General features: G+C 39.5%; 1 protein-coding gene across 1 annotated transcript; it reads right to left on the bottom strand.

Annotated features, from left to right (window-relative positions):
- Positions 1-17,983: 17,983 nt before the first annotated feature.
- Positions 17,984-19,390, bottom strand: LOC117093296 (presenilins-associated rhomboid-like protein, mitochondrial). Its single transcript, XM_033228299.1, has 2 exons — positions 18,889-19,390; positions 17,984-18,832 (listed from the first exon to the last, which is right to left on the bottom strand). Exons 1-2 carry the CDS (start codon positions 19,388-19,390, stop codon positions 18,204-18,206), a joined length of 1,131 nt encoding a protein of 376 aa, XP_033084190.1. The 3' UTR covers positions 17,984-18,203.
- Between the last annotated feature and the right edge of the window lie 4,900 nt (positions 19,391-24,290).

Below are 24,290 nucleotides of genomic sequence, written 5' to 3'. Positions count from 1 at the left end.
GGCTCTGTTCTGTTCCATTGGTCTATATATCTGTTTTGGTACCAGTACCATGCTGTTTTGGTTACTGTAGCCTTGTAGTATAGTTTGAAGTCAGGTAACATGATGCCTCCAGCTTTGTTCTTTTGGCTTAGGATTGTCTTGGCAATGCGGGGTCTTTTTTGGTTCCATATGAACTTTAAAGTAGTTTTTTCCAATTCTGTGAAGAAACTCATTGGTAGCTTAATGGGGATGGCATTGAATCTATAAATTACCTTGGGCAGTATGGCCGTTTTCACAATATTGATTCTTCCTATCGATGAGCATGGTATGTTCTTCTATTTGTTTGTGTCCTCCTTTATTTCATTGAGCAGCGGTTTGTAGTTCTCCTTGAAGAGGTCCTTCACATCCATTGTAAGTTGGATTCCTAGGTATTTTATTATCTTTGAAGCAATTGTGAATGGGAGTTCACTCATGATTTTGCTCTCTGTTTGTCTGTTATTGGTGTATAGGACTGCTTGTGATTTTTGCACATTTATTTTGCATCCTGAGACTTTGCTGAAGTTGCTTATCAGCTTAAGGACATTTTGGGCTGAGATGATGGGGTTTTCTAAAAATGCAATCATGTCATCTGCAAACAGGTACAATTTTACTTCCCCTTTTCCTAATTGAATACCCTTTATTTCTTTCTCCTGCCTCATTGCCCTGCCAGAACTTCCAACACTATGTTGAATAGGAATGGTGAGAGATGGCATCCCTGTCTTGTGCCAGTTTTCAAAGGGAGTGCTTCCAGTTTTTGCCCATTCAGTATGATATTGGCTGTAAGTTTGTCATAAATAGCTCTTATTATGTTGAAATATGTCCCATCAATACCTAGTTAATTGAGAGTTTTTAGCATGAAGTGCTGTTGAATTTTATCAAAGGCCTTTTCTACATCTATTGAAATAATCATGTGGTTTTTGTCTTTGGTTCTGTTTATATGCTGGGTTATATTTATTGATATGCATATGTTGAACCAGCCTTGCATCCCAGGGATGGAGCCCACTTGATCATGGTGGATAAGCTTTTTGATGTGCTGCTGGATTCGGTTTGCCAGTATTTTATCGAGGATTTTTGCATCGATGTTCATCAGTGATATTGGCCTAAAATTCTCTTTTTTTGTTGTGTCTCTGCCAGACTTTGATATCAGGATGATGCTGGCCTCATAAAATGAGTTAGGGAGGATTCCCTCTTTTTCTATTGATTGGAATAGTTTCAGAAGGAATGGTACCAGCTCCTCTTTGTACCTCTGGTAGAATTCGGCTGTGATTCCGTCTGGTCCTGGACTTTTTTTGGTTGGTAGGTTGTTCATTATTGCCTCAATTTCAGAGCCTGTTATTTGTCTATTCGGTGATTCAACTTCCTGCTTTAGTCTTGGGAGAGTGTAAGTGTCCAGGAAATTATCCATTTCTTCTAGATTTTCTAGATTTCTAGAAACTCTTCTAGATTTTTAGTTTATTTGCGTAGAGGTGTTTATAGTATTCTCTGATGGTGGTTTGTATTTCTGTGGGATCAGTGATAATATCCCCTTTATCATTTTTTATTGCATGTATTTGATTCTTCTCTCTTTTCTCGCAAATTTGACTTTTAAAGTAATAAGATAAATAATTATTCTCTAGGATGAAGATTTCAAAATGAGTGTATTAATTGTGAATAAAGAGAGAAAACATTAAATTTTTTAAACAATATTAAATGATATTAATATCATAATATTCAATAATTGTTGCTCAGCTCAACCAGTTTGTAACAGGTTTAAAAGTCATGTTAGGCTGGGTGTGGTGGCTCACACTTGTAATCCAAGCACTTTGGGAGGCTGAGGCAGGCAGATCCCTTAAGGTTAGGAGTTCCAAGACCAGCCTGACCAACAAGGTGAAACCCCATCTCTACTAAACATACAAAAATTAGCCAGGTGTGGTGGCAGGTGCCTGTAACCCCAGCCACTCAGGAAGCTGAGGCAGGAGAATCGCTTGAACTTGGGAGGCAGAGGTTGCAATGAGCAGAGATCACTCCACTGCACTCCAGCCTTGGGCAACAGAGACAGACTTTGTCTCAAAAAAAAAAAAAAAAAAAGTCATGTTAAACAACCAGAAAACACATTGAAATTAATGTGTATTGTATTTGTATCATAGCTCATAAAAAGAACAGACTGTGACTTCATTGAAGAACTGAAAAAATCAACTTTGGTTTTAGTCATTGATTTGTTGAGGGTAAGCCTATGAAAAAGATGCTAATGTTGCGGGTCGAGGAAATGATATACAACCAGAATTCAGAAGTATTCCTATGGTATGCATGGTACACATTAATTAATTTGTTATTAGAAGACTTGGCCTCAGTTGTGCTAATACCAATATCATTCTTTGGAGCAATTCAAAGTTGTAAGATTTTGATGAAACACATACCGTATTTTACCAGTCAACTCTCTCCAATGCAAGATAGGAATGCCAAACATATGCATTCAAGTAATTAGATTTAACTTATTTCAATGTTTACATCGATTTTATCAGGGTATAACTTACTCTAAAATGTATCTGTTTTAAGTGTATAGATGAGTTGTGACAAAGATACACACCAGTGTAACCACCATCACAATAAACATATAAACATTTCCATTACCCCAGAAAATTCCCCAATGTGCCTTTGCTGTCAGTTCTGCCTCCCACCACCCACTCCTGGACCTAGGCAACCATTGATCTGCTTTATGTCACTATGACCATTATGCCTGCTCTAGAATTCCATGTTCAGTGGATTCACATAATATGTACTCTTTGGTGCCTGGCTTCTTTCACTCAGTCTTTCTTCTTTCACTCAGTTTTTGAGATTTAGCTGTGTTGCTGCATGCAATAGTAATTTGTTCCTTTTTGTTGCTGAATACTATTCCATTTACACGGACATACCACAATTTGTTTATCTATTCGCCTGCTGATGAAAATTTAAGTTGGATCCAGTTTGGGACTACTGTGAATAAATATGCAATGAACATTTGTCCCTGTGTACATATGTGTTCATTCCTTTTGGATAAATGCCTAGGAGTAAAATAGCTGTGTTGTATCATTAGTATTATTACAGGAGTGATTAAGAAATCATTTTAGACAGACAGAGAGGGAAGAAGTCCTTGGTAAGGCTTTTTCTTTTAATAAAAACAACTCCCAAAACATCTCTTTTCTAACCAAAAAGCAGCTTGAAAAGCCAGGCTGGCAAGTATTAATATGCAAATGCTGGTGATTAGAAATTAGGTCCACTCAACATGGCAGTTTGCGCCCTCTTCTCCTTGTCACCATGTGTGCAGGTATCATGGCCACCTCCAGATAACACCACGTATACAGGACATCATGGTGACCTGTATTTGCATATTAAAAGGCTAGGGTGGGAGGGCCGGTTTTTTTGCTAAGCTACTTGAATGACATACCTGATCAAACCAATCCCCTGGGTCCTATGCACATCAGACACTGCCTCCTCCAGCCTCCCAATATAACCAACTGCTCTCCACCACATCCCTGGGGTTTCTCTCTATTTTGAGCCCCCCTCCCTCTTCTTTCTTGCCTATTAAACTTCCCACTCCTTAAAACCACTCCACATGTGTCCGTGTCATCTATCTGATAGGCACAAGACAAAGGACCCTGGTGTTTCTCCAGTCATTGGAGCCATAACAGTATGTTATCAACTCTTTAAGAAACTGCCAAATTGTTTGTAATATATTCCATTCCCACTGGCAGTCTAGGAGATTTTTAGTTGTTCCACATTGACCAAGTCTTAGTATGGTCAGTCTTTTTAATTCTAGCCATTCTTGCTGGTGTTTAATGGAATGGCACTGTGATTTTAATATCTATTTTCTTTCTGACTAATAATGTAGGACATATTTTCATGTGCTTACTGGCCCATTGTTTATCTTCATTTGTGTAGTAGCTATTCAAATCTCTTTCCTGTTTTTCACTGGACTGTTTCACTGACTGATTGTCGAAGCTCTTTATTTTTTTCAATATCACAAGCACATCAAGTAAAGCTCTTTTTATATTCGTGTTACTAGTCTTTAAAAGGTATATCTATTATAAATACTGTCTCTCAACTATGGCCTGGGTTTTCACTTTCTTAACATTTTACTTTGAAGAGCAGAAATTTTTACTTTTGATGAAATTACATGTATCAACTATTTTCTTTTGTGATTCACGATTCTATGTCCTAAGAAATTTTATTTCCAAAATCATAATGTTTTATAGTTTTAGCTTTTACATTTAGACCTATGACCAATTTCCAGTTAATTTGTATGTGACATGGGGTAAGAGTCAAGATTCATATTTTTTCAAATGGATACCCAGTTCCAGCACCATTTATTGTAAATTCAATCCTTTCCCCATTGGATTACCTTGGCACCTCGTTCAAAAAGCAACTGACCCTATATTTTTTGGTCTCCACTGGACTCTACTGTTTCATTAATCTAAATTTCTGCCTCTATACCAGTAGCACTCTGTCTTGATTACTGCATGTATTAGTTTATTCTCTCACTGCTATAAAGAAATGCCTGAGACTAGGTAATTTATAAGAAAGGAGGTTTAGTTGGCTTAGTGTTCCACAGGCTGTACAGCAAGCATGGCAGCATCTGTCTCTGGGAAGGCCTCAAGGAGCTTTTACTTATGGGGAAAGGCAAAGCCAGAGCAGGCACCTTACATGGCAGGAGTACCTCGGGTGGGGAGGCGTAGGTGCTGCACACTTTTCAACAACCAGATCTCTTCAGCACTCACAAGAGTAGCACCAAAAGGATGGTGCCAACACATTCATGAGAAACTACACCCATGATCCAATCGCCTCTGACCAGGCCCCACTTCCAACAATGTGGCTCACAAATTCAACATGAGATTTGGTGAGTACACAGATCCAAGCCATATCACTGCAATTTTATAGTATATCTTGACATCAGGTTCTGTAAGTCATCCAAATGTATCCTTTGTCAAAAATGTTTTGGCTATTTTAGGTCCTTTGTGTTTACATGTAAATTTTAGAATCATTTGTCAGATTCTACAAAAAGCTTCCTGATATTTTTTGGGGGTGATTTCATTGTATCTGTAGATCAATTTGGGAGATAAATGACATCTTTAAAATATCATCTTCTGATTCTTGAGTATGGCATACTATGTCACTAATTTAAGTCTTAATTTATCTCATTAGTGTTTTGTAATTTTCATATATTTTAATAAATTTACTCTATTTTCTGTTTTTTGATACTACTTTACATTGTGTTAATTTTATTTTCCAATTGTTCCTTGCTATAAATAGAAGTACAATTGACTTTGGTTATATTGAAGTTGTATCCAATGGCCTTGCTAAATTCACCTAGTTCTAGCAGTGTTTTATAGTTTCCTTGGGATTCTCTACATATATGATCATGTCATCAGCAAATAAAGATAATTTTACTTCTTTTCTAAGTACCTTTTTCCCCTTGTTTTATTGACTGTCTAAGATCTCTAGTTATTACTGAGTAGAACTGGTGAAAATGGACATCCTTAAATGTGGAGAAAAAATATTTATTCTCAGCATTAAGTCTGAGATCAATTGTAGGTTTTATTGTAAATTAGGTTAGGGAAGCTTCCTTCTATCCTTAGTTTACTGATAAATGTTATCATAAATTACTGTTTAATGTTATCAAATACTTTTCCTCTAGCTGTTGAGATGATCATACTGTTTTCTCCTTTATTCTATTAATATCATTGTTATATAACTGAATTTCAGATGTTAAACCAAAATTATATTCCTGAGATAAATACAGGATATTGCTTGATATTATTTGCTAATGTTCTGCTAGCATTTTGCATCTGTATTTCTGAGGGATATTATTCTTGGATTTTCTTTTCTTTTAATATCTATGTCTGCTTTTTAAATCAGGGTAATCTTAGACTCATAAAAATGAGTAAGGGAGTATTCCCTTTTCTTCTAAAAAGGTTTTGTGTAAGATTGGTATTATTTCTTTCTTGAAGGTTTTGTAGAATTCACCAGTGAAGCCATCTGAGTATTATGATGTTTTGTTTGGGAAATTTATTTTTGATTTGTTGGGAAATTTATTTTTAACTTTTTATTTTGTGATAATTTTAGGTTTACAGAATGATTGCAAAAAATAGTACACAGAGTTCACATATATCCTTCACCCAGCCTCTCCTGGGGTTAATATCTCACGTAACCTTAGTACAATTATCCAATTTTTTAAAACTTGGTATAATACTATTTATCAGATAAACATCAGAGTTATTTGGATTCACCAGAATTTTGCACTAATGCTCTTTGTACATTCCAGAATCTAATCTAAGCTGCCACATTGCATTTCATTTTATATCTTTAGAGACTCATCCAATCTGTGACATTTTCTCAGCCTTTCCTTGTCTTTCATTAATCATGACTTTGAGGCTTTAAAAAGTATTGGTCAATGATTTTATAGAATAGCCATCATTTGGGGTTTTTATAGTGTTCTTTTATAAATGGACTGAAGTTATGCAGTAGGAGAAAGAAAACCTCAGATGTAATACGCCCTTCTTAGCACTCATAGCAGGCAATGCATGATGTTGATATGCCTTATTGGGGGTTAACCTTAATTTCTTTGTTAAGGTGGGGTCATTCATGTTTCACTACCATAAGGTTTCTATTTTTTCCTTTAGATTAGTAAGTACTTATTTTGGGGATAATACTTTGAAATGGAACTCATATCCTGTCCTTCTTTAAACTTCAACATTTTATCATTCATCAGTTAATCTTGCTTATAAAAATTATTACTGGCTTTACATAATATGATTTTCCCCTTTTTGCTGCTTTTGGGATCTTCTCTTTATTGCTGGATGACTGAATTGCAGTGATTTGATTATAACATGTTTTAGCAGTGTGTGTATGTGTGTGGGGGTGGGTAGGTGTGGGTGTGGATGTGTGTCTTGCTTAGAATTCATTGAGTTTCAGGGGTTTAAAAATTTATAGCTTGTTCTCATATTTAGAAAACTTTTCAGCCATTATTTCTTCTAATATTCTTTCTGTTCTTTTCCCATACCTTTTCTGGGACTTCAATTACACTGATATTAGACTGCTTATTTTATCCCAGGTGTCACTGAAGCTTTGTGCTTTCCTTTTAAGTTATTTTTTTCTCTCTGTGCTTCTGTTTAGATGGTGTTGTAAACTGAGTTGTGTTCCCCAAAAAACATATGTTGAAACCCTAACCCCAATGTGACTAACAGTCACATTTTTCTTTTCTTGGAGATAGGACCTTTAGGGAAGAAATTAAGGTTAATTGAGGTCATAAGGGTGAGGTCCTAATCCAAGAGAAGTGATGTCCTTATAAGAAGAGAGACACTGGCTGGGCGCGGTGGCTCATGCCTGTAATCCCAGCACTTTGGGAGGCCAAGGCAGGTGAATCACCTGAGATCAGGAGTTCAAGACCAGCCTAACCAGTATGGTGAAACCCTGTCTCTACTAAAAATACAAAAATTAGATGGGCATGGTGGTATGTGCCTGTCGTCCCAGCTACTCAGGAGTCTGAGACAGGAGAATCACTTGAACCTGGGAGGCAGAGGTTGCAGTGAGCCGTGATGGCGCCACTGCATTCCAGACTGGGTGACAGAGCAAGACTTCCATCTAAAAAAACCAAACATAAAGAAGAGAGGCATCAGAGCTTTCTCTGTGCACGGAGAAGAGGCCATGTGACAACACGGTAAGAAAAGGGCCATTTAAAAGCCAGGAAAAGACATCTGCCAGAAACCAACATGGATGGCACCCTGATCTGGTCTCTTTGCCTCCACACCGTGAGAAAATACATTTCTGTTGTTTAAGCCACCGTGTTTGTGGTATTTTGTTATTGCTGCCCAAGCAGACTAATGCAGATAGTATATTGCTCTACTGAACTTATCTTCTATAATGTCTAATGTGTTTTAATACTATTAAATGTGAACTTTTTGTTTACAATTAAATTTTTTATCTATGAAAGTTTTCTATTTCACTTTTTTATATCTTCCATTTCAATATTTATTGTGTCCATGTTCTCCATTAAATATTTGAACATATTTATAATTATTTTAAAGTTATTGTCTGCTCCTTTTATTATCTGTCATTTCTGGGTTTGTTTCAATTGGCTGATTTTTCTTCTTTTTAAAAAAGTTTTATTTCTCTACTTTTTAATGTGTCTAGTAATTTTTAGTTGGATCCTGGACATTGTTGTGTACTAGATTTTGTTTACTTCCTTTAAAGAGTGTTAGACTTTGTTCTGGCAGCATAATTGTGAATTAGCTTGATACTTTCAAAACTGGTTTTATGCTTCATAGTGTAGCTTTTAATTTAGGGCCAATTTAGTACTTCTAATAAAGCATGACCCTTCTGGTATTCACTAAAGGCCTTGGTTCTCTTCACTCTGGCTGATTAGAATGCAAACATCTCCCAGTACTGTGTGAGCTTTGGGAATTATTCTGCTTACAACTCCCCAGGTGCTCTTTCTTTGGCTTCATAGAGTTTCGTACTATGCGTGTGCAGCTTAATATCCAGCAGCAAACTGAAGAGGAATCCTGTGCAGATATGTGAAGTTTTTCTCTGTGTAGTTCTCTCGTCTCCAGTATTCTGGTCTCTAAATTCCAGCAAAGTCCACCTACCTAAATCCTGATCTCAAATTCCTCAACTCAGTGGGACTACCATGATCTAACTGACATCTCCCTCCCTGTACCTCCCTGTACCACAGCCCGAAAGACTGCCTCTGTGCTGAACTCAGAGTGACCATTGGACTCATTTGTTTTCTTCCTCTAACTTTTGTTTTATTTTTCCACTTTTCTTGTTATTACAGAGGGAAAATGAATTGGGACCAAGTTAGACCACAAGGCTAGAACCAGAAGTCAAAATTTTTCCAATTCAATTTCTTGTAGGTAAAATATAAGATTCAGAAAATATTACTATCAATAGACCATGAGTTATGCCAAATATTGATTATAACAACATAATTGTTAATTTTGCAGCAATGGAGGCAAGAAAAATTAATTTTATGAATTAATTTTATAAAAATAAATGAATTATGTGAATTTCAGTTTTTACCATTTATTCAAACATTATTGGCTTATTAATAGGACACTTAGATATATTCAATAATAATTAAATTCAGTCTTTTTTTATACTTTGCCAACTTCCACTCCTTTAAAAACTATAACTTAACTTTTTAAATTTTATCAAAATATGTTACTTAATAGCTTACTAGGCTGACTTACAATGTTTAAAACAGTTAGACACGTGGTATATGGCTTCCATTTAAACTCCTGCTCCAGGCGCTGCAAGTGTTACAGATGGGCCTGCGCTTGCCATGAGACAAACGCTCACCTCCAGTGCTTCTTTGTTCCTCTGCCTCATGTTGATAATCCCAGGAAGCCCTGCTGTGCTGGCAGCCACTGTCTCTACCAGTGGCTAGTGCGGATGCTTCACATCAGCCTCTGCAAGGGCACGGCTCTGCTCATAGTCCTAGAGGAATCCTAATCTTTTCATTTCCTTCCCAGTGGCCCTGGGATTTCAGTTTACCTCCTCGAGGCTGCCATAGATGTTGGCCGCTCCACAGTCAGCTCACTTCTCTGGACTGCTTGGACATTATTGCCATTATTTCTACCAGTAAAATTGGAGGTTCAAGATACTACAAATGTATGTCCTGCCTCTGCATGGTCAACAGCAGTTCACTGTCCCCTAAGTCCTTGTATTAGTTTCCAGTGGCTGCAGTAACAAATGACCATACACATGGTGGCTTAAAACAACAAAAAATGTATTTTCTCACAGTTCTGGAGGCCAGAAATCCAAAATCAGTATCACTGAGTCAAAAATCAAGGTCTTGGCAAGGTTATGTTTCTTCCAGAGGCTCTAGCAGAAAATGTGTTCCTTGCCTCTTCCATCTTCTTGTAGCTGCTGGCATTCATTGGCTACAGGCTGTGTCATTCCAATACTGCCTCGCTCATCACATTGCTTTCTCCTTTTTGCATGTTTATCAAGTCTCCCTCTGCTTGCCACTTATATGGATATATTTGAATTTTTTAATTTTCTTTTTCCTATAAATGCCCTAATGTACCACTAGACATAGGTACCCTGCAGACTCATCACCTTCCCTCCTCATAGGGCTGATAGAGTAGGCACTGAAGGGATGCTTGTTCACTCAAAGGCATCATGCAAATTGAAGAGTCTTTGAAAATGGAGGAGAGAAATCTCCTTTCTAAAACCACATTTTATCATATTTGATTGTCATAAAAATTACACTTAAGAACTGGGTGGGTGGGAGGAGAAAGAGCCAGGCTCTAATGCCAGCTTTGCTATTAACTGAGGGTACAGCCAGAGAGGCACAACTTCACCCCCCAGGCCTGGTGTTTCTCACTGGCCAATTATAGATACAAATACCAATTGCTTCAGATTCTTAGGGATTTATAGTAGCCAGGCAGAAGATAGGGCTATGTACAACACAGAGTTATACAAATACTATTTTCCTTATTAGTAACCCTGTGGATGGATATTATTATCACCAATACTAAAAAGAAGTGACACCCTGCCGCAAATCACACTCTGCGAGTAAACGGCAGAGCCATGATTCAAACCCAGAATCCAATTTCAATTCTACCCTCAGCAGCAAAAGATCACTGATAACCTTTCAGGATTTGGTGGCTAAAAACAGGCACACTTTTTCCTTTTATGAGAAGATTCTGGTACTTCTAATCTGCTATGTATAACCTGAATGCTGAGTGTATTAGAACTCTTGAAACATAAGAAACAACAGGCTAGGAATGAGGGCCTGAGAAAACACACAATTTTTTAAATTTGCTTTCCATTCACAGACCTTTTCTGGCCTACTTCCTATTTTCCACATATTCATTCCAAAAATATTTATGTAATGATATAATAATGGTAGTCATCATAAAAAGTATTATGAGTAGTATTTTATCAATAGCTATAATCTACTGAACTGTTACTCTATGACAGTCTATGTGGTCTATAGGCCCCAGAGACACAGAGAAAAAAAGCATGGTTTAGCTGGATTTCTGGAAGATAGAGACTAACTTGCAGGCTGTTACAAAATGAGGTAAAGAAAGTATAACTCCTCTAGAAAATAAAGGCCTTGCTATATGCTAGCTGTTAATACTCCTCATGAAGAACACAATACAGAATTTTTAGGATGGGGCTACCGTCAGGGAGCAAAGGTTTATAAGTAAAAAATCCCTCATCTAAAAACAAATGAAGGAGAAGTTTGGATTCAAGAATTTGAAATACAGAATTCCCCACTTTCAACCTGATGGTTGAGATACCTAATGCTTGCGTTTTTTCCTTTACTTGGTAAATGAAAAAACAAACTAAATTTGATAGTTAACACATTATAAGCAAATACTATAGCTAAAAGAGGTTTGAAAAACCAGAAAACTAGCTTAAATATTATGTAGACTGTAAATCCGGTCTTTATCCTTTCTAATCTTCTTTAGCTATTAATTTGCTTAAAGCCTCTGTGGCATATATTCTTCAAAGAGAAAAAAACCTCACCTACCACCACTCTTATACTATTTAGAATAATTCTCTGCTTAGAATAATAGTTGTAGCTATTCACTGATGAGGGTGGGCAAGTTTTTGTTTGCTTGTTTTTAATAATCTCCAGCATTTGGAGAGTTCCTTAATGTTTGCAAAGAACCTTCCCATTCAACCTCTCTGTTGAGCCTCACATCATCTTCATAACACAGACGACTAAAAGTAAATAGGTGTATCATAGCACTTGCCCAAGCTCACGCACTTGGTAAGAAGTGGAGCTAGGAATCCAACCTTTGACCTTCTGGAAACCTCATATGATTAAGTAGAAGCAAATCAATTTATTTAAGGCTTCTGGGTTGAACATAAGTTTTTCAGTGACAATATTCTAAAAAGGCACCAGAAAATGAGTATCATCAACCAGGGACATTATCAAAAGAAAGAAAAAGGACACAGGAAGAATCTGGGGTTTGAAGCCTTGCACATCCAGGTTTGAATCCCAGTTCTGCCATTAGTTACAAAAAGTCACACTGCTTGGACATATGTGATTTTCGTCTGTTTAATTATTCTCTGCCTCACAAGGATGTTATTGAATTAGCACAGAAGTAATTGTGGGTTTTGCCATTACTTTTTTTTTTTTTTTTTTCCTGAGACAGTCTCACTCCATTACCCAGGCTGGAATGCAGTGGTATGATCTTGGCTCACTGCAACCTCCATCTCCCGGGTTTAAGCAATCCTCCTGCCTCAGCCTCCCAAGTAGCTGGGATCACAGGCACATACCACCACACCTGGCTAATTTTTGTATTTTTAGTAGAGATGGGGTTTCACCATGTTGGCCAGGCTGGTCTCAAACTCATGACCTCAAATGATTCACCCACTTCAGCCTCCCAAAGTGCTGGGATTACAGGCGTGAGCCACTGCGCCTGGCCTTTTACTTTTAATGGAGACAGGAGCTGTCATTATTGTTCACCACCAAATTCTCAGCACTCAGCCTAGTGACTGCTACATAGCAAGCTTCCACAAATACCCATTGAATATATATTCCTGTCGAAGTAAGCCTCTTCTCCCCTCTGAGCCTCAGCTTAGCCATTTGCAAAATGGGGATAATAGTAACTAGGTTGAAGCATAGTAAGGCTTAAATTAAAAAGGAAATTCTAACTTCTCAATGAAAGGTAGTTTCCCTGTCTGCCTTTCTCAGTGCTTTGTCATCTCACAGGTCCACTCCTGAAATGTGTGTTCTCTAGAAAGCAGGCTGGAACACAGACAGGAATCGTTGTCTGGGTGGTGCGATCATTTCTGAGCTGCACAGACACAGTATGACACAGCAAGGAAAAATGGCATTGCTATTCAGACTTAAAACCAACATCTCTCATTTTTAATGTTCTGCCAATAGAAATCTCAGCCTCTTCAAAGGACTGAGTATCCCATCCATATTGCCTCACTTAGCAATTGTGTTTTTTAAAGAAATAAACATTTCTGCTTGCTGAGCAAAAGCAAAGAGATTTCGTAAATACACAATCATTTGATCAACATCCATGCAGGGCTGCAAGCTGATTGCTCAAGTTGAGTTGTGGACAAAAATCGATCGTTTAGACCCTCCCTAACCTGGCCCTTCTTTATCTGTCCAATGTAAAAAGGCAGCAGATTGGAATGGGAGAGACTAGACTATAGTCGGATCTAATTTCAATTCCAGTTCCATCACTTATGGACACGTAACTTAGAAAGTATCCAATCCAATCTTCAATTTCCTCATCTACAAATGAAGTGTACATGAAGTGGTTAGAAAAGTGCCTAGCTGGTAGTGGGTACCCCAAACAAATATCCCGCTGAGGATATTTATATCTATATTATTGGGAATCTACTGTGTGCCAGGCACTGTTCTAGACCCTGGGGATGCAAAGAGGAACACAATCTCGCACTTGAGGAGGTTACTGTTGAGGGAGAGAAATAAATGCATCAGGTGCCTATTATCAATGATATGGGAGTTCAGAGGAGATGGACCCAACACAACTGGGAGAGCCAGGGAAGGGCTCCTGGGGAAAGCCGCACCTGAGCTGAATCTATCACGGTGAAAAGTAGAGGAGACATTCCAGGCTGTGATAAGAACACAGCCAAAAGGCTGGGGACTCTGGGATAGCACAGTGATATAAGAACCAGACAAACAGGGCAAGCTGGTGAGTGGTGGGGGATGAAGCCACAAAGTAGGCATAGTCAAATCTTGAAGAGTCTTGATGCCACTTCAAAGTGTATTTGCTTTCTAGGGCTGTCATAACCCAGTACCACAAACTGGGTGGCTCAAAACAACAGAAACGTATTCTGTCACAGTTATAGAGACCAGAAGTCCAAAATCAACGTGTCGGCCAGTTTGGTCCTTCTAGAGACTCTGAGAGAGAAACTGTTCCATGCCTCTCTCCTAGCCTCTAGTTGGGCATTACTCCAGCCTCTGCTTCCATCTTCACCTGGCATCCTCCTAGTATGTTTCTGTGTGTCTAAATTTCTCTCTTCATTAAGGGCACCAGTCATTGGATTAGGGGCCCACACCACTTTGCTATCAGTTCATCTTAAGGTGGTCTCATCTGCAAAGACCCTGTTTCCAAACAAGATCATATTCATAGGTACTAGTGGCTAAGGCCTGAGCTTATGATTTTGGGGGACACAGTTTAACCCACAAGATAATGGGAGTGATAGAGTTTTGTGTAGTAATGTCCCTTAGACTCTGGTGGTAAGAATTGATGACTGGAGACCTCCTCCTATGGTTCTGTTGCTTTGGTCACTAGAAAGCTCAAGTCAAATGGATGGCACACACACACACACATCTTTTTTTGGCACATGTACAGGGCACTACAATTTGTATTTCATCCATGAGCATTATTTCTGGTTCCCTCTTGTATTTTCTATCCTTGTGTATCAGTCAAGTCCTAACGGGAAACAGGGGGGACGCTCAAATTAAGATAATTCAAGAAGGGTTTATGTAAAATGGGGCTATTTACAGAGGTGTGGGCTGGAGATAGGGGAAGTACAACAGACAACGCAGTGTCCAGGGGCCAATCACAGTGGAGTTTCACCCCTAGTCCCAGGAGACAGAGCAGTTACCTGCCTAGAAAGAGAGAGTCTTACTGAGAAGGTCAACTTGAGAGGATTTGTGTTCTCTAAGGAAGGACACAGCCTGCCCACTGTGACTTCAGGACCTCACTCCCCTCCTTCCTCTAATCCCCTGCTGGTGCTTCCCATGGCCAAAGCCAATAAAACTCCAGATATAAGCCACATGATCAGTGCCCCAAGGCAGACAGCAGGATGGCAGGTGGAGTGGGTCTGGAGAGGCAAGCAGAAGAGACCCCCAGCAAGTCTTTGCCCTTGTCAGGGCTCAGAACATAATACCCCAAAGTATGGCACCTTGACACACGGAGGACTTTAAGCTGGAGGAAATTAAGAAAACTGCAAAAGTGGGACAGTCTCTCTGACCTTCTCTGGCCTTTCTATCCTGAAACAGGCCATAAAAGAATTCCGGCCGGGCGCGGTGGCTCAAGCCTGTAATCCCAGCACTTTGGGAGGCGAGACGGGCGGATCACGAGGTCAGGAGATCGAGACATCCTGGCTAACACGGTGAAACCCCGTCTCTACTAAAAATACAAAAAACTAGCCGGCGAGGTGGCGGGCGCCTGTAGTCCAGCTACTCCGGAGGCTGAGGCAGGAGAATGGCGTAAAACCCGGGAGGCGGAGCTTGCAGTGAGCTGAGATCCGGCCACTGCACTCCAGCCTGGGCGAAAGAGCAAGACTCCGTCTCAAAAAAAAAAAAAAAAAAAAAAAAAAAGAATTCCTTGACCTACCTCCCCTAAAAGTAGGTCACAAGGCCCTCATTCCGGAGGTATCCTGCCCTATATCCAGAGGCCAAGAAGAATCTGTACAAATAAGCCTTGCTAAGTTTCCCCCAATTTTGCACCATTGGATGATACCCTTCTGTCCTTCAATCAAGCTTCCGTTATGTCTGTCCATAAAAATACACAACTTTCCCTGGATCTTTGGGCCTTTGTATCCAAAGTCTCCTCGGTCATGTAAAACTATATTAAACAAATTAGTTATACTTTTCTCTTGTTAATCTGTCTTTGTCACTGAGATATCAGTCATAAACCCTGCAATAGGCTGGGAAAGAAATCTTTTGTCCCCTACACCTTTCATTCTGATTTTCTCATTTATTTTTTACATTCTTTGTATTTGAGTCAGCAATCTCAAATCCTTCCTTTTTAGAATAAAAATGGGAATAACCACCAAAAAGTATAGAAAGCAGTGGCAGAATTTCCTGTCCCTTTTACCACAGTGCTCTCTGTCATCAGCAGTTTGTAAGCTGCATGTGACAATCAGTTGAGTCACCCTGAGCGGTCATAGCAGGCTGACCCACTATGGGATCAGAGCCCTTTGCACACAGTCCTCTGGCCACTCAGCATGTTACATAAACTCCCGGCAGGCTCCCTATTTCCAGACCTTTCAGAGGACATGCTTGCAGCAAGAGTCATTCTGGCACCAAGCACTTCTCACAGATGTTACAAACTGCCGCGTGGAGAGGTCCAGATGGTGTATTGAAAAGGGCGGAGTGAGCCTCAGGAAGGTACACAGGCTCTTTGTCTCACATGGAGAACACACCAAATAATTCTGTGCACATGCTGAGAAGATCATCTTTCCTCCCTGAGCTCCAGGTTGCTTTTGGAGTATTTGGATTCAGGCATAGAATGTCAGAGCTGGAGAGGACCCTAGAGACCAACTAGTCCAAGCCCTTGTTAATACAGATGCATAGAATAAGGGCCAGAGGGCAGCAGGGTAATAGTGTATCATGGCTAGAGTTTGTTGAGTACCTACTCTCTCCCTGGTAATGTGCTATGTTTGTTCATTCACATTCCTACTCATCACAGATGTGCTGAGTGCCTGCTGCATGCAGGGCACCATGCTAAGAAATGGAGATACATCTGGGGACAAGGCTGGCTTTATCCTGCCTTCATGGAGTCTACAGAATAATATGCTTTTGCGATGGCAGCAAAAGCCAAAATTGACAAATGGGATCTAATTAAACTAAAGAGCTTCTGCACAGCAAAAGAAACTACCATCAGAGTGAACAGGCAACCTACAGAATGGGAGAAAATTTTTGCAATCTACTCATCTGACAAAGGGCTAATATCCAGAACCTACAAAGAACTCAAACACATTTACAAGAAAAAAACAAACAACCCCATCAAAAAGTGGGCAAAGGATATGAACAGACATTTCTCAAAAGAAGACATTCATACAGCCAACAGACACATGAAAAAATGCTCATCATCACTCGCCATCAGAGAAATGCAAATCAAAACTACAATGAGATACCATCTCACACCAGTTAGAATGGCAATCATTAAAAAGTCAGGAAACAACAGGTGTTGGAGAGGATGTGGAGAAATAGGAACACTTTTACACTGTTGGTGGGATTGTAAACTAGTTCAACCATTATGGAAAACAGTATGGAGATTCCTCAAGGATCTAGAACTAGATGTACCATATGACCCAGCCATCCCATTACTGGGTATATACCCAAGGGATCATAAATCATGCTGCTATAAAGACACATGCACACGTATGTTTACTGCGGCACTATTCACAATAGCACAGACTTGGAATCAACCCAAATGTCCATCAGTGACAGACTGGATTAAGAAAATGTGGCACATATACACCATGGAATACTATGCAGCCGTCAAAAAGGATGAGTTTGCGTCCTTTGTAGGGACATGGATGCAGCTGGAAACCATCATTCTTAGCAAACTATCACAAGAACAGAAAACCAAACACCGCATGTTCTCACTCATAGATGGGAACTGAACAATGAGATCACTTGGACTTGGGAAGGGGAACATCACACACCGGGGCCTATCATGGGGAAGGGGGAGGGGGGAGGGATTGCACTGGGAGTTATACCTGATGTAAGTGACGAGTTGATGGGTGCTGACGAGTTGATGGGTGCAGCACACCAACATGGCACAAGTATACATATGTAACAAACCCGCACGTTATGCACATGTACCCTAGAACTTAAAGTATAATAATAATAAAAAAAAAAGAAATAAAAGTTTGTTGGGGAGAAAAAAAAATAAAGCAAATACTGTATCATCTTATCTATATGTGGAGTTTTAAAAAGTCAAGCTCATAGGAACAGAGAGTAAAATACTGGTTACAAGAGGCTGATGGTGGGAGGACTAAAGCAATGTTGGTCAAAGGACACAAATTTCAGCTGGAAATGAGAAATGTTTAAGAGATCTACTGTACATCATGAGTACTGTTAATAATAACATATTGCATAATTGAAAATTGTTAAGAGATATTTTAAGTCTTCTCAACACACAAAGAAACAAGGTAATGTACATGTTAAATAGCTTGATTTTGTTATTCCACAATGTGTATAGATATTAAAACACCATGTGGTACACGATGAATGTATATAATTTTTCTTGGAAATTAAAAATTAATCTCCTTTTTTTTTTTTTTACAAACTAGATAGAAACTTTTATTTCACAACTTTATCATCATTCACTTTCTAAAAAGACAGACTGGGGGACACAGCTGAAAACACTGGGAGGCCAGATGCTGGCATCTTCCAGGCGGGAGCATAGCTGTGGTCATTCTGGGGCCGGTGTCTCCTGGGGCTCTCAGGCGTCATGGACCAGATGCATCACTACTGTCCAACCCCAGTTTTACTTAGAGCCACCTCCTTTTTTGGGGCCATTAGTCCTTATTTCATGCCAGATTTTCACTAGAGGCTCCCTGTTCTTCCAAATCAGTTCATGACCATAAGTAACATACCATATTCCAAAAAGAGCTCCCCCAGGATGTGCTGCATGATCAAAAAATTTCCATCCCAGGATCAGTCCTGCTGTATCCATGGCGATAATGGCTTTCAGGGCATTCCCTGCTGTGAACGTGAACATCGGAAGAAAAATAATGGCAAGCCTCCCTTCTGGGATCTTAGTGCAGACAGCTGCAAGGACCGTCATGATGGCACCAGATGCACCGAGTGATGGTCCGTATCTTCCTGTGGCAACTTTACCCACGTAACTGACAAAATTGGAAATAACACCTGCAGATAGGTACAATGCCATGAACTGCTCTTGACCCAGAATGTTCACTATGCTGGAAGAGAAGCTCCACAAAACGTACATATTTGCTGCCATGTGAAATAGGGAGAAATGGCTGAATGTTGACAGCAACATTGGAGAACAAAGGACTTTTGAGGCTGGATTCGATGTGAAATATCTGATCATTGTCCGCTGCAGCGAAGGTACTCTCCATAAACAGAATACAAGGACATTTGCAGCTATAATACCTTTTGGTTTGATTTCTCTTCCCTTGAATGGTTAAAACGTGTAAGCTAACACAAACCTGTCACAGTCCGCTGGCCATCACTTAGGTTATTCCACCACTTGTTAATCTCCTTTCTGAAGTCTCCTTCTTTCTGTGGTCTTATGCTATCCAACCAATCAGCTTTAATATCATCAAAATAACTCTGGACCCTGGATTTCAGTGATTCATATTGCCAAATAGCAGCTGATCCAAATGCACAGCCTGTAAACCCAACAGTAAAAAATAAAGGTTTTATGAGACTCCTTACAGGATAGGGAGACGGATAAAAGACTGTTTCTTCCACAGGAGGAATCAAAGCACTTCTCCTGTATGCTTCCCCACTTGTCCCTGTGTCTGATCTTCGAGGTTCAACCTTCCTGGGTGCTTTTCTGAATCCGCACTTTTGCTGAATAAAGAAGTTAAACTTGTGTCCGAGCAGCCGCTGCGGGGCTAGGGCCGCAGTGAGCTCCTCGCAGCTGAGGCCATCCACCGATGCAGCCCATGCCTGGCCACAGCCCCAGCCTCTCTGTGCCCCAAACATTAATCTTAAATTTAAAAAATAATAATAATAATATGCTTTTGGCGTGCTATCACTAATCCTTACCACAACTCTGCAAGGTGTGGTAGGAGACCACAGGTCTTGGAGACCAAAGTGACCCAGGCCACACACCACTCTTTCTTAAGAACTAGAAAAAGGCCGGGTGCAGTGGCTCACGCCTGTAATCCCAGCACTTTAGGAGGCTGAGGCAGGTAGAACACAAGGTCAGGAGTTCGAGACCAGACTGGCCAAGATGGTAAAACCCCATCTCTACTAAAAACACAGAAATTAGCTGGGCGTGGTGGCAGGTGTCTATAATCCCAGCTACTTGGGAGGCTGAGGCAGAGAATTGCTTGAACCCAGGAGGTGGAGATTGCAGTGAGCCGAGATCATGCCACCGCAATCCAGCCTGGGTGACAGAGAGAGACTGTCTTTAAAAAAAAAAAAAAAATTGAAAAATAAGGTTGCCCTCCGTGATTTAAATATAAACACTTCATGGAGCATCACAGCCACTGGATGGAGGTAGAAGGGCACCTAGACTCGGAGACCTTGATTGTAACCTGCTTAAAGATATGAATATTTTTGAAGAAGAAAACAGCATCCATCTGAAGAGGTTTGGGTCAGGCATGGAGACAGAGAAAATGGGTATCAGAAGCTTTGTTTAGAAAAAGGTCAGCATCTAGCACTCGAACTCTCTTGTGTGTGTTTTCCCTGTTTGCATTGAAGGAAATAGGGAAGAAAGCCTGTTTTCCTCAACTTTAGGGAAAACTGAATTCTCTTTTCCAATTGATGCTCTGACAACTAACTGATTCTGTCAAACAAGGTTGGGCTGAGCTGCTGGCAGGCCCTAGGTTGTGACCCACGTTGTCTTCTGAGGTAGACTCACTTTGAAGGGCTGTCCCAGGAGATAGCTTATGCTGTCCAGGAGAGAATTCACCCATGAACTTCAGGTGATGAAAAACAGTGTCAAGCAAACCTAGCTCAAGCCCTGGCTCCACCAGTTAAAGCTCTGCGATGTTGAACAAGCCACTTATTCATCAGGGGTCTCAGTTTTCTCATCTATACAACAAGAATGATTGTAATCCTTACTATGATTCTATGAGGTGGCAGCAATTGATATTATAACCAAAAAGGTTAAACTAAATCCTTACATAGAATAAATACTCAATTATTACTTTTTAATCATGGTAATAATATTGACATATTATTACATACTAACTACTGAATAATTGTTATTAGTAAAAATAACAGCCATTTATACTACTCACTTGTTCATAATCATAAAGTTATGTTTTTTGCTAGACAGCATTATTTTAATCAATATTTTAAGTTTCTTTTCTGAATCTAAAGGTGAATACACATTCCTCAGGAAAGTAGGAGAAAGTACAGAAAAAAATAGAGAGAAAAATAAAAACCAACCATGGTCCCACAATCCAGAGAATACCACAGTTAGTGTGTCAGTTTATTTCTCTCCAGTGTTTTTTCTGTGTGTGTGTCTGTTGGCGAACACGGTGAAACCCCGTCTCTACTAAAAAAATACAAAAACCTAGCCGGGCGAGGTGGCGGGCGCCTGTAGTCCCAGCTACTCGGGAGGCTGAGGCAGGAGAATGGCGTAAACCCGGGAGGCGGAGCTTGCAGTGAGCTGAGATCCGGCCACTGCACTCCAGCCTGGGCGGCAGAGCAAGACTCCGTCTCAAAAAAAAAAAAAAAAAAAAAAAAGAGAAAGAGGTGAATTTTACGTAAATAAGATCATCCTTTACATATGTTACCATTTGCCAAAGAAAATAATTCTATAACATTCTGTCGTTGCACCATAGTTTATAAAACCATTCTCTTATTGTTAGGCTTTGGGAGTTTTCCTCCAAATATTTTTACTCTTCTGAATCATGCTATAATGAGTTTCTTCATAGAGAAATCTTTTCCACACCTCTCATAATTTCCTTAAGGAGAAAATTCTCTGGTAAAATTTTTAGATCAAAGGATATACATTTCTTTAAGTCTGTAACACATTTTGTCAAATTAATTTTCATTAGGGTTATATTACATTATTTTCCCTTCAGCACAATATGAATACAGCTTCTTTAAATCTTCCACTTCGTAGATAAACATAGCTTTTTTTTCTATTTTATTGCCTGAATTACAATTCAGTTTGGTAGTTACTGTTGTTTCTTTTTCTGAGAATTGTATATTCACACCCTTGACCCACTTTTCTCCCACATTTTACTATGTTCTTATCACTATGTATAAGCTTTTTATATAAAGATATTTTTTGAATATCACACTTGTGGCAAATAAATTTCAGAGTGTATTGTTTGACTTTTAATTTTTAATGTTATTTTGATATACAAGTTTTAAATTTTATACAGTTTGAAAATTTATATATGTATTTACTTATTATACTTTAAGTTCTGGGATACATGTGCAGAACGTAAGAACGTGCAGGTTTATTACATAGGTATACACGTGCCATGGTGGTTTGCTGCACCCATCAACCCACCATCTACATTAGGTATTTTTCCTAATGCTCTCCCTCCCCTAGCCCCCAACCCCCTGACAGGCCCCAGTGTGTGATGTTCCCCTCCCTGTGTCCATGTGTTTTCATTGTTCAACTCCCACTTGTGAGTGAGAACATGCAGTGTTTGGTTTTCTGTTCTTGTGTTAGTTTGCTGAGAATGATGGTTTCCAGCTTCATCCATGTCCCTGCAAAGGACATGAACTCATCCTTTTTTTATGGCTGCATAGTATTCCACGGTGTACATGTGCCACAATTTCTTTATCCAGTCTACCATTGATGGGCATTTGGGTTGGTTGCAAGTCTTTGCTATTGTGAATAGTGCTGCAATAAACACATGTGTGCGTGTGTCTTTATAGTAGAATGATTTATAATCCTTTGGGTATATACCCAGTAATGGGATTGCTGGGTCAAATGGTATTTCTAGTTCTAGATCCTTGAGGAATCACCACACTGTCTTCCACAATGGCTGAACTAATTTACACTCCCACCAACAGTGTAAAAACATCCCTGTTTCTCCAGATCCTCTCCAGCACCTGTCGTTTCCTGATTTTTTAATGATCACCATTTTAACTGGTATGAGATGGTATCTCATTGTGGTTTTGATTTGTATTTCTCTAATGACCAGTGATGATGAGCTTTTTTAAATATGTTTGTTAGCTGCATAAATGTCGTCTTTTGAGAAGTGTCCACATCCTTCACCCACTTTTTGATGGGCTTGTTTTTTTCTTGTAAATTTGTTTAAGTTCTTTGTAGATTCTGGATATTAACCCTATGTTAGATGGATAGATTGCAAAAATTTTCTCCCATTCTGTAGGTTACCTGCTCACTCTGGTGATAGTTTCCTTTGCTGTGAAGAATCTCTTTAGTTTAATTAGAATTTAATAAAGTATAATTAGGCCAAGAGCAGTGGCTCACACCAGTAATCCCAGCACTTTGGGAGGCCGAGGCCGGTGCATCACTTGAGGCCAGGAGTTTGAGACCAGCCTGGCCAATATGGTGAAAACTTATCTCTACTAAAAATACAAAAATTAGCTGAGTGTAGTGGTGTGTGCCTGTACTCCCAGCTACTCGGGAGGTTGAGGCAGGAGGATCACTTGAACCCAGGAGGTGGAGGTTACAGCGAGCTAAGATCACACCATTGCACTCCAGCCTGGGCAACAGAGTGAGACCGCGTCTCAAAAAAAAAATTATAATTAACACTGCTCTCATATATACAGCCAACTCCAACTCCAAACTCTTAAACCTCACAACATTCAAGAAAACTCAGAAGGACTAGCTATCTCCTGTGTACTTAACTAATTGTATAAAGCAATAACTATTACGTATATTAATGATGTGCTGAAACTGGGTTGGTGGTAGTTTATTATATTGTTCTCTCTTTTTTGAGTGTCTTAAAATTTCCCATAATAAATAGTCTAAAACATCATTTTGTCATCTTGACTCCTTGGTCAAGCATGCAAGGCCTTATATGACTTGTTTTCTGCTGCCTGTCAAGCTTCATGAACAGACATTCCTAATTTATGAACTTGAACAATTTTGAAATTGCTATAAGCTTCACTCACCTCCTCTCCTAAAAAACAATGCAAAACAAAGAAGTGAATGTACCCTGAACTTGGAGGACTGCTGACAGGAGGAAATGAGTGAATGCATATCTAGCCTAGAACGTGATGCCTAACACATGGCAAGCATTCAACAAAGGTTATCTTTTATTATCATTATTACTATTATTATTTCCATTTCTTTATGTGGAACTTTCTTCCTGACAAAATCAGAAGCTGACCCTGGCTGATTAAGCCGAAGAGAAGTTTATTTCAAAGATATTGGGAGGGCCAGAAGTCCAGCTCAAGACAAGGCTTAGGAATGATGCCCAGAAGCCTGGCCTAGGGAGAAGCCTCCTATGGCTGCTCCAACCCTGCTAAGCAGAGCTGGAAATGGCACTTGCCGCCCATCCACCCTCTACGCCAGGGTGGATGCCCTGTAACACATGATGAAACCAGTTAGGAAGAGTGGTGGAGATAGAAACACTTAAATATCAAGTTTTCTCCGTTCTCAGCCAGCGTGTCAACTGATCAGAGATTTTGACTTCACGGGGTGACCCAAACCAACACCTTGATAACAACAAACACCCCACAACTGATCCTGTAGAAAAGTAGGCAAAAGACATGAATACACATTTTTTAAAAGAAGACATACAAATGGACAACAGGCATATGAAAAAATTGCTCAACATCACTAATCATCAGAGAAATGCAACTTCATACTACAACGAGATTTCATCTCACACCATTCAGATGGCTGTTATTAAAAAGATAAAATGTAACAGATGGTAAAGATGTAGAGAAAAGAGAACTCTTATACATTGTTGATGGAATGTAAATTAGTACATCT

The sequence above is a fragment of the Trachypithecus francoisi genome, unplaced genomic scaffold (assembly GCF_009764315.1).
Source record: "Trachypithecus francoisi isolate TF-2019V2 unplaced genomic scaffold, Tfra_2.0 Lachesis_group12, whole genome shotgun sequence".
NCBI lineage: Eukaryota > Metazoa > Chordata > Mammalia > Primates > Cercopithecidae > Trachypithecus > Trachypithecus francoisi.
The sequence above is the reverse complement of the archived record's forward strand: the minus strand, read 5'-3'. Positions and strand labels throughout refer to the sequence as shown.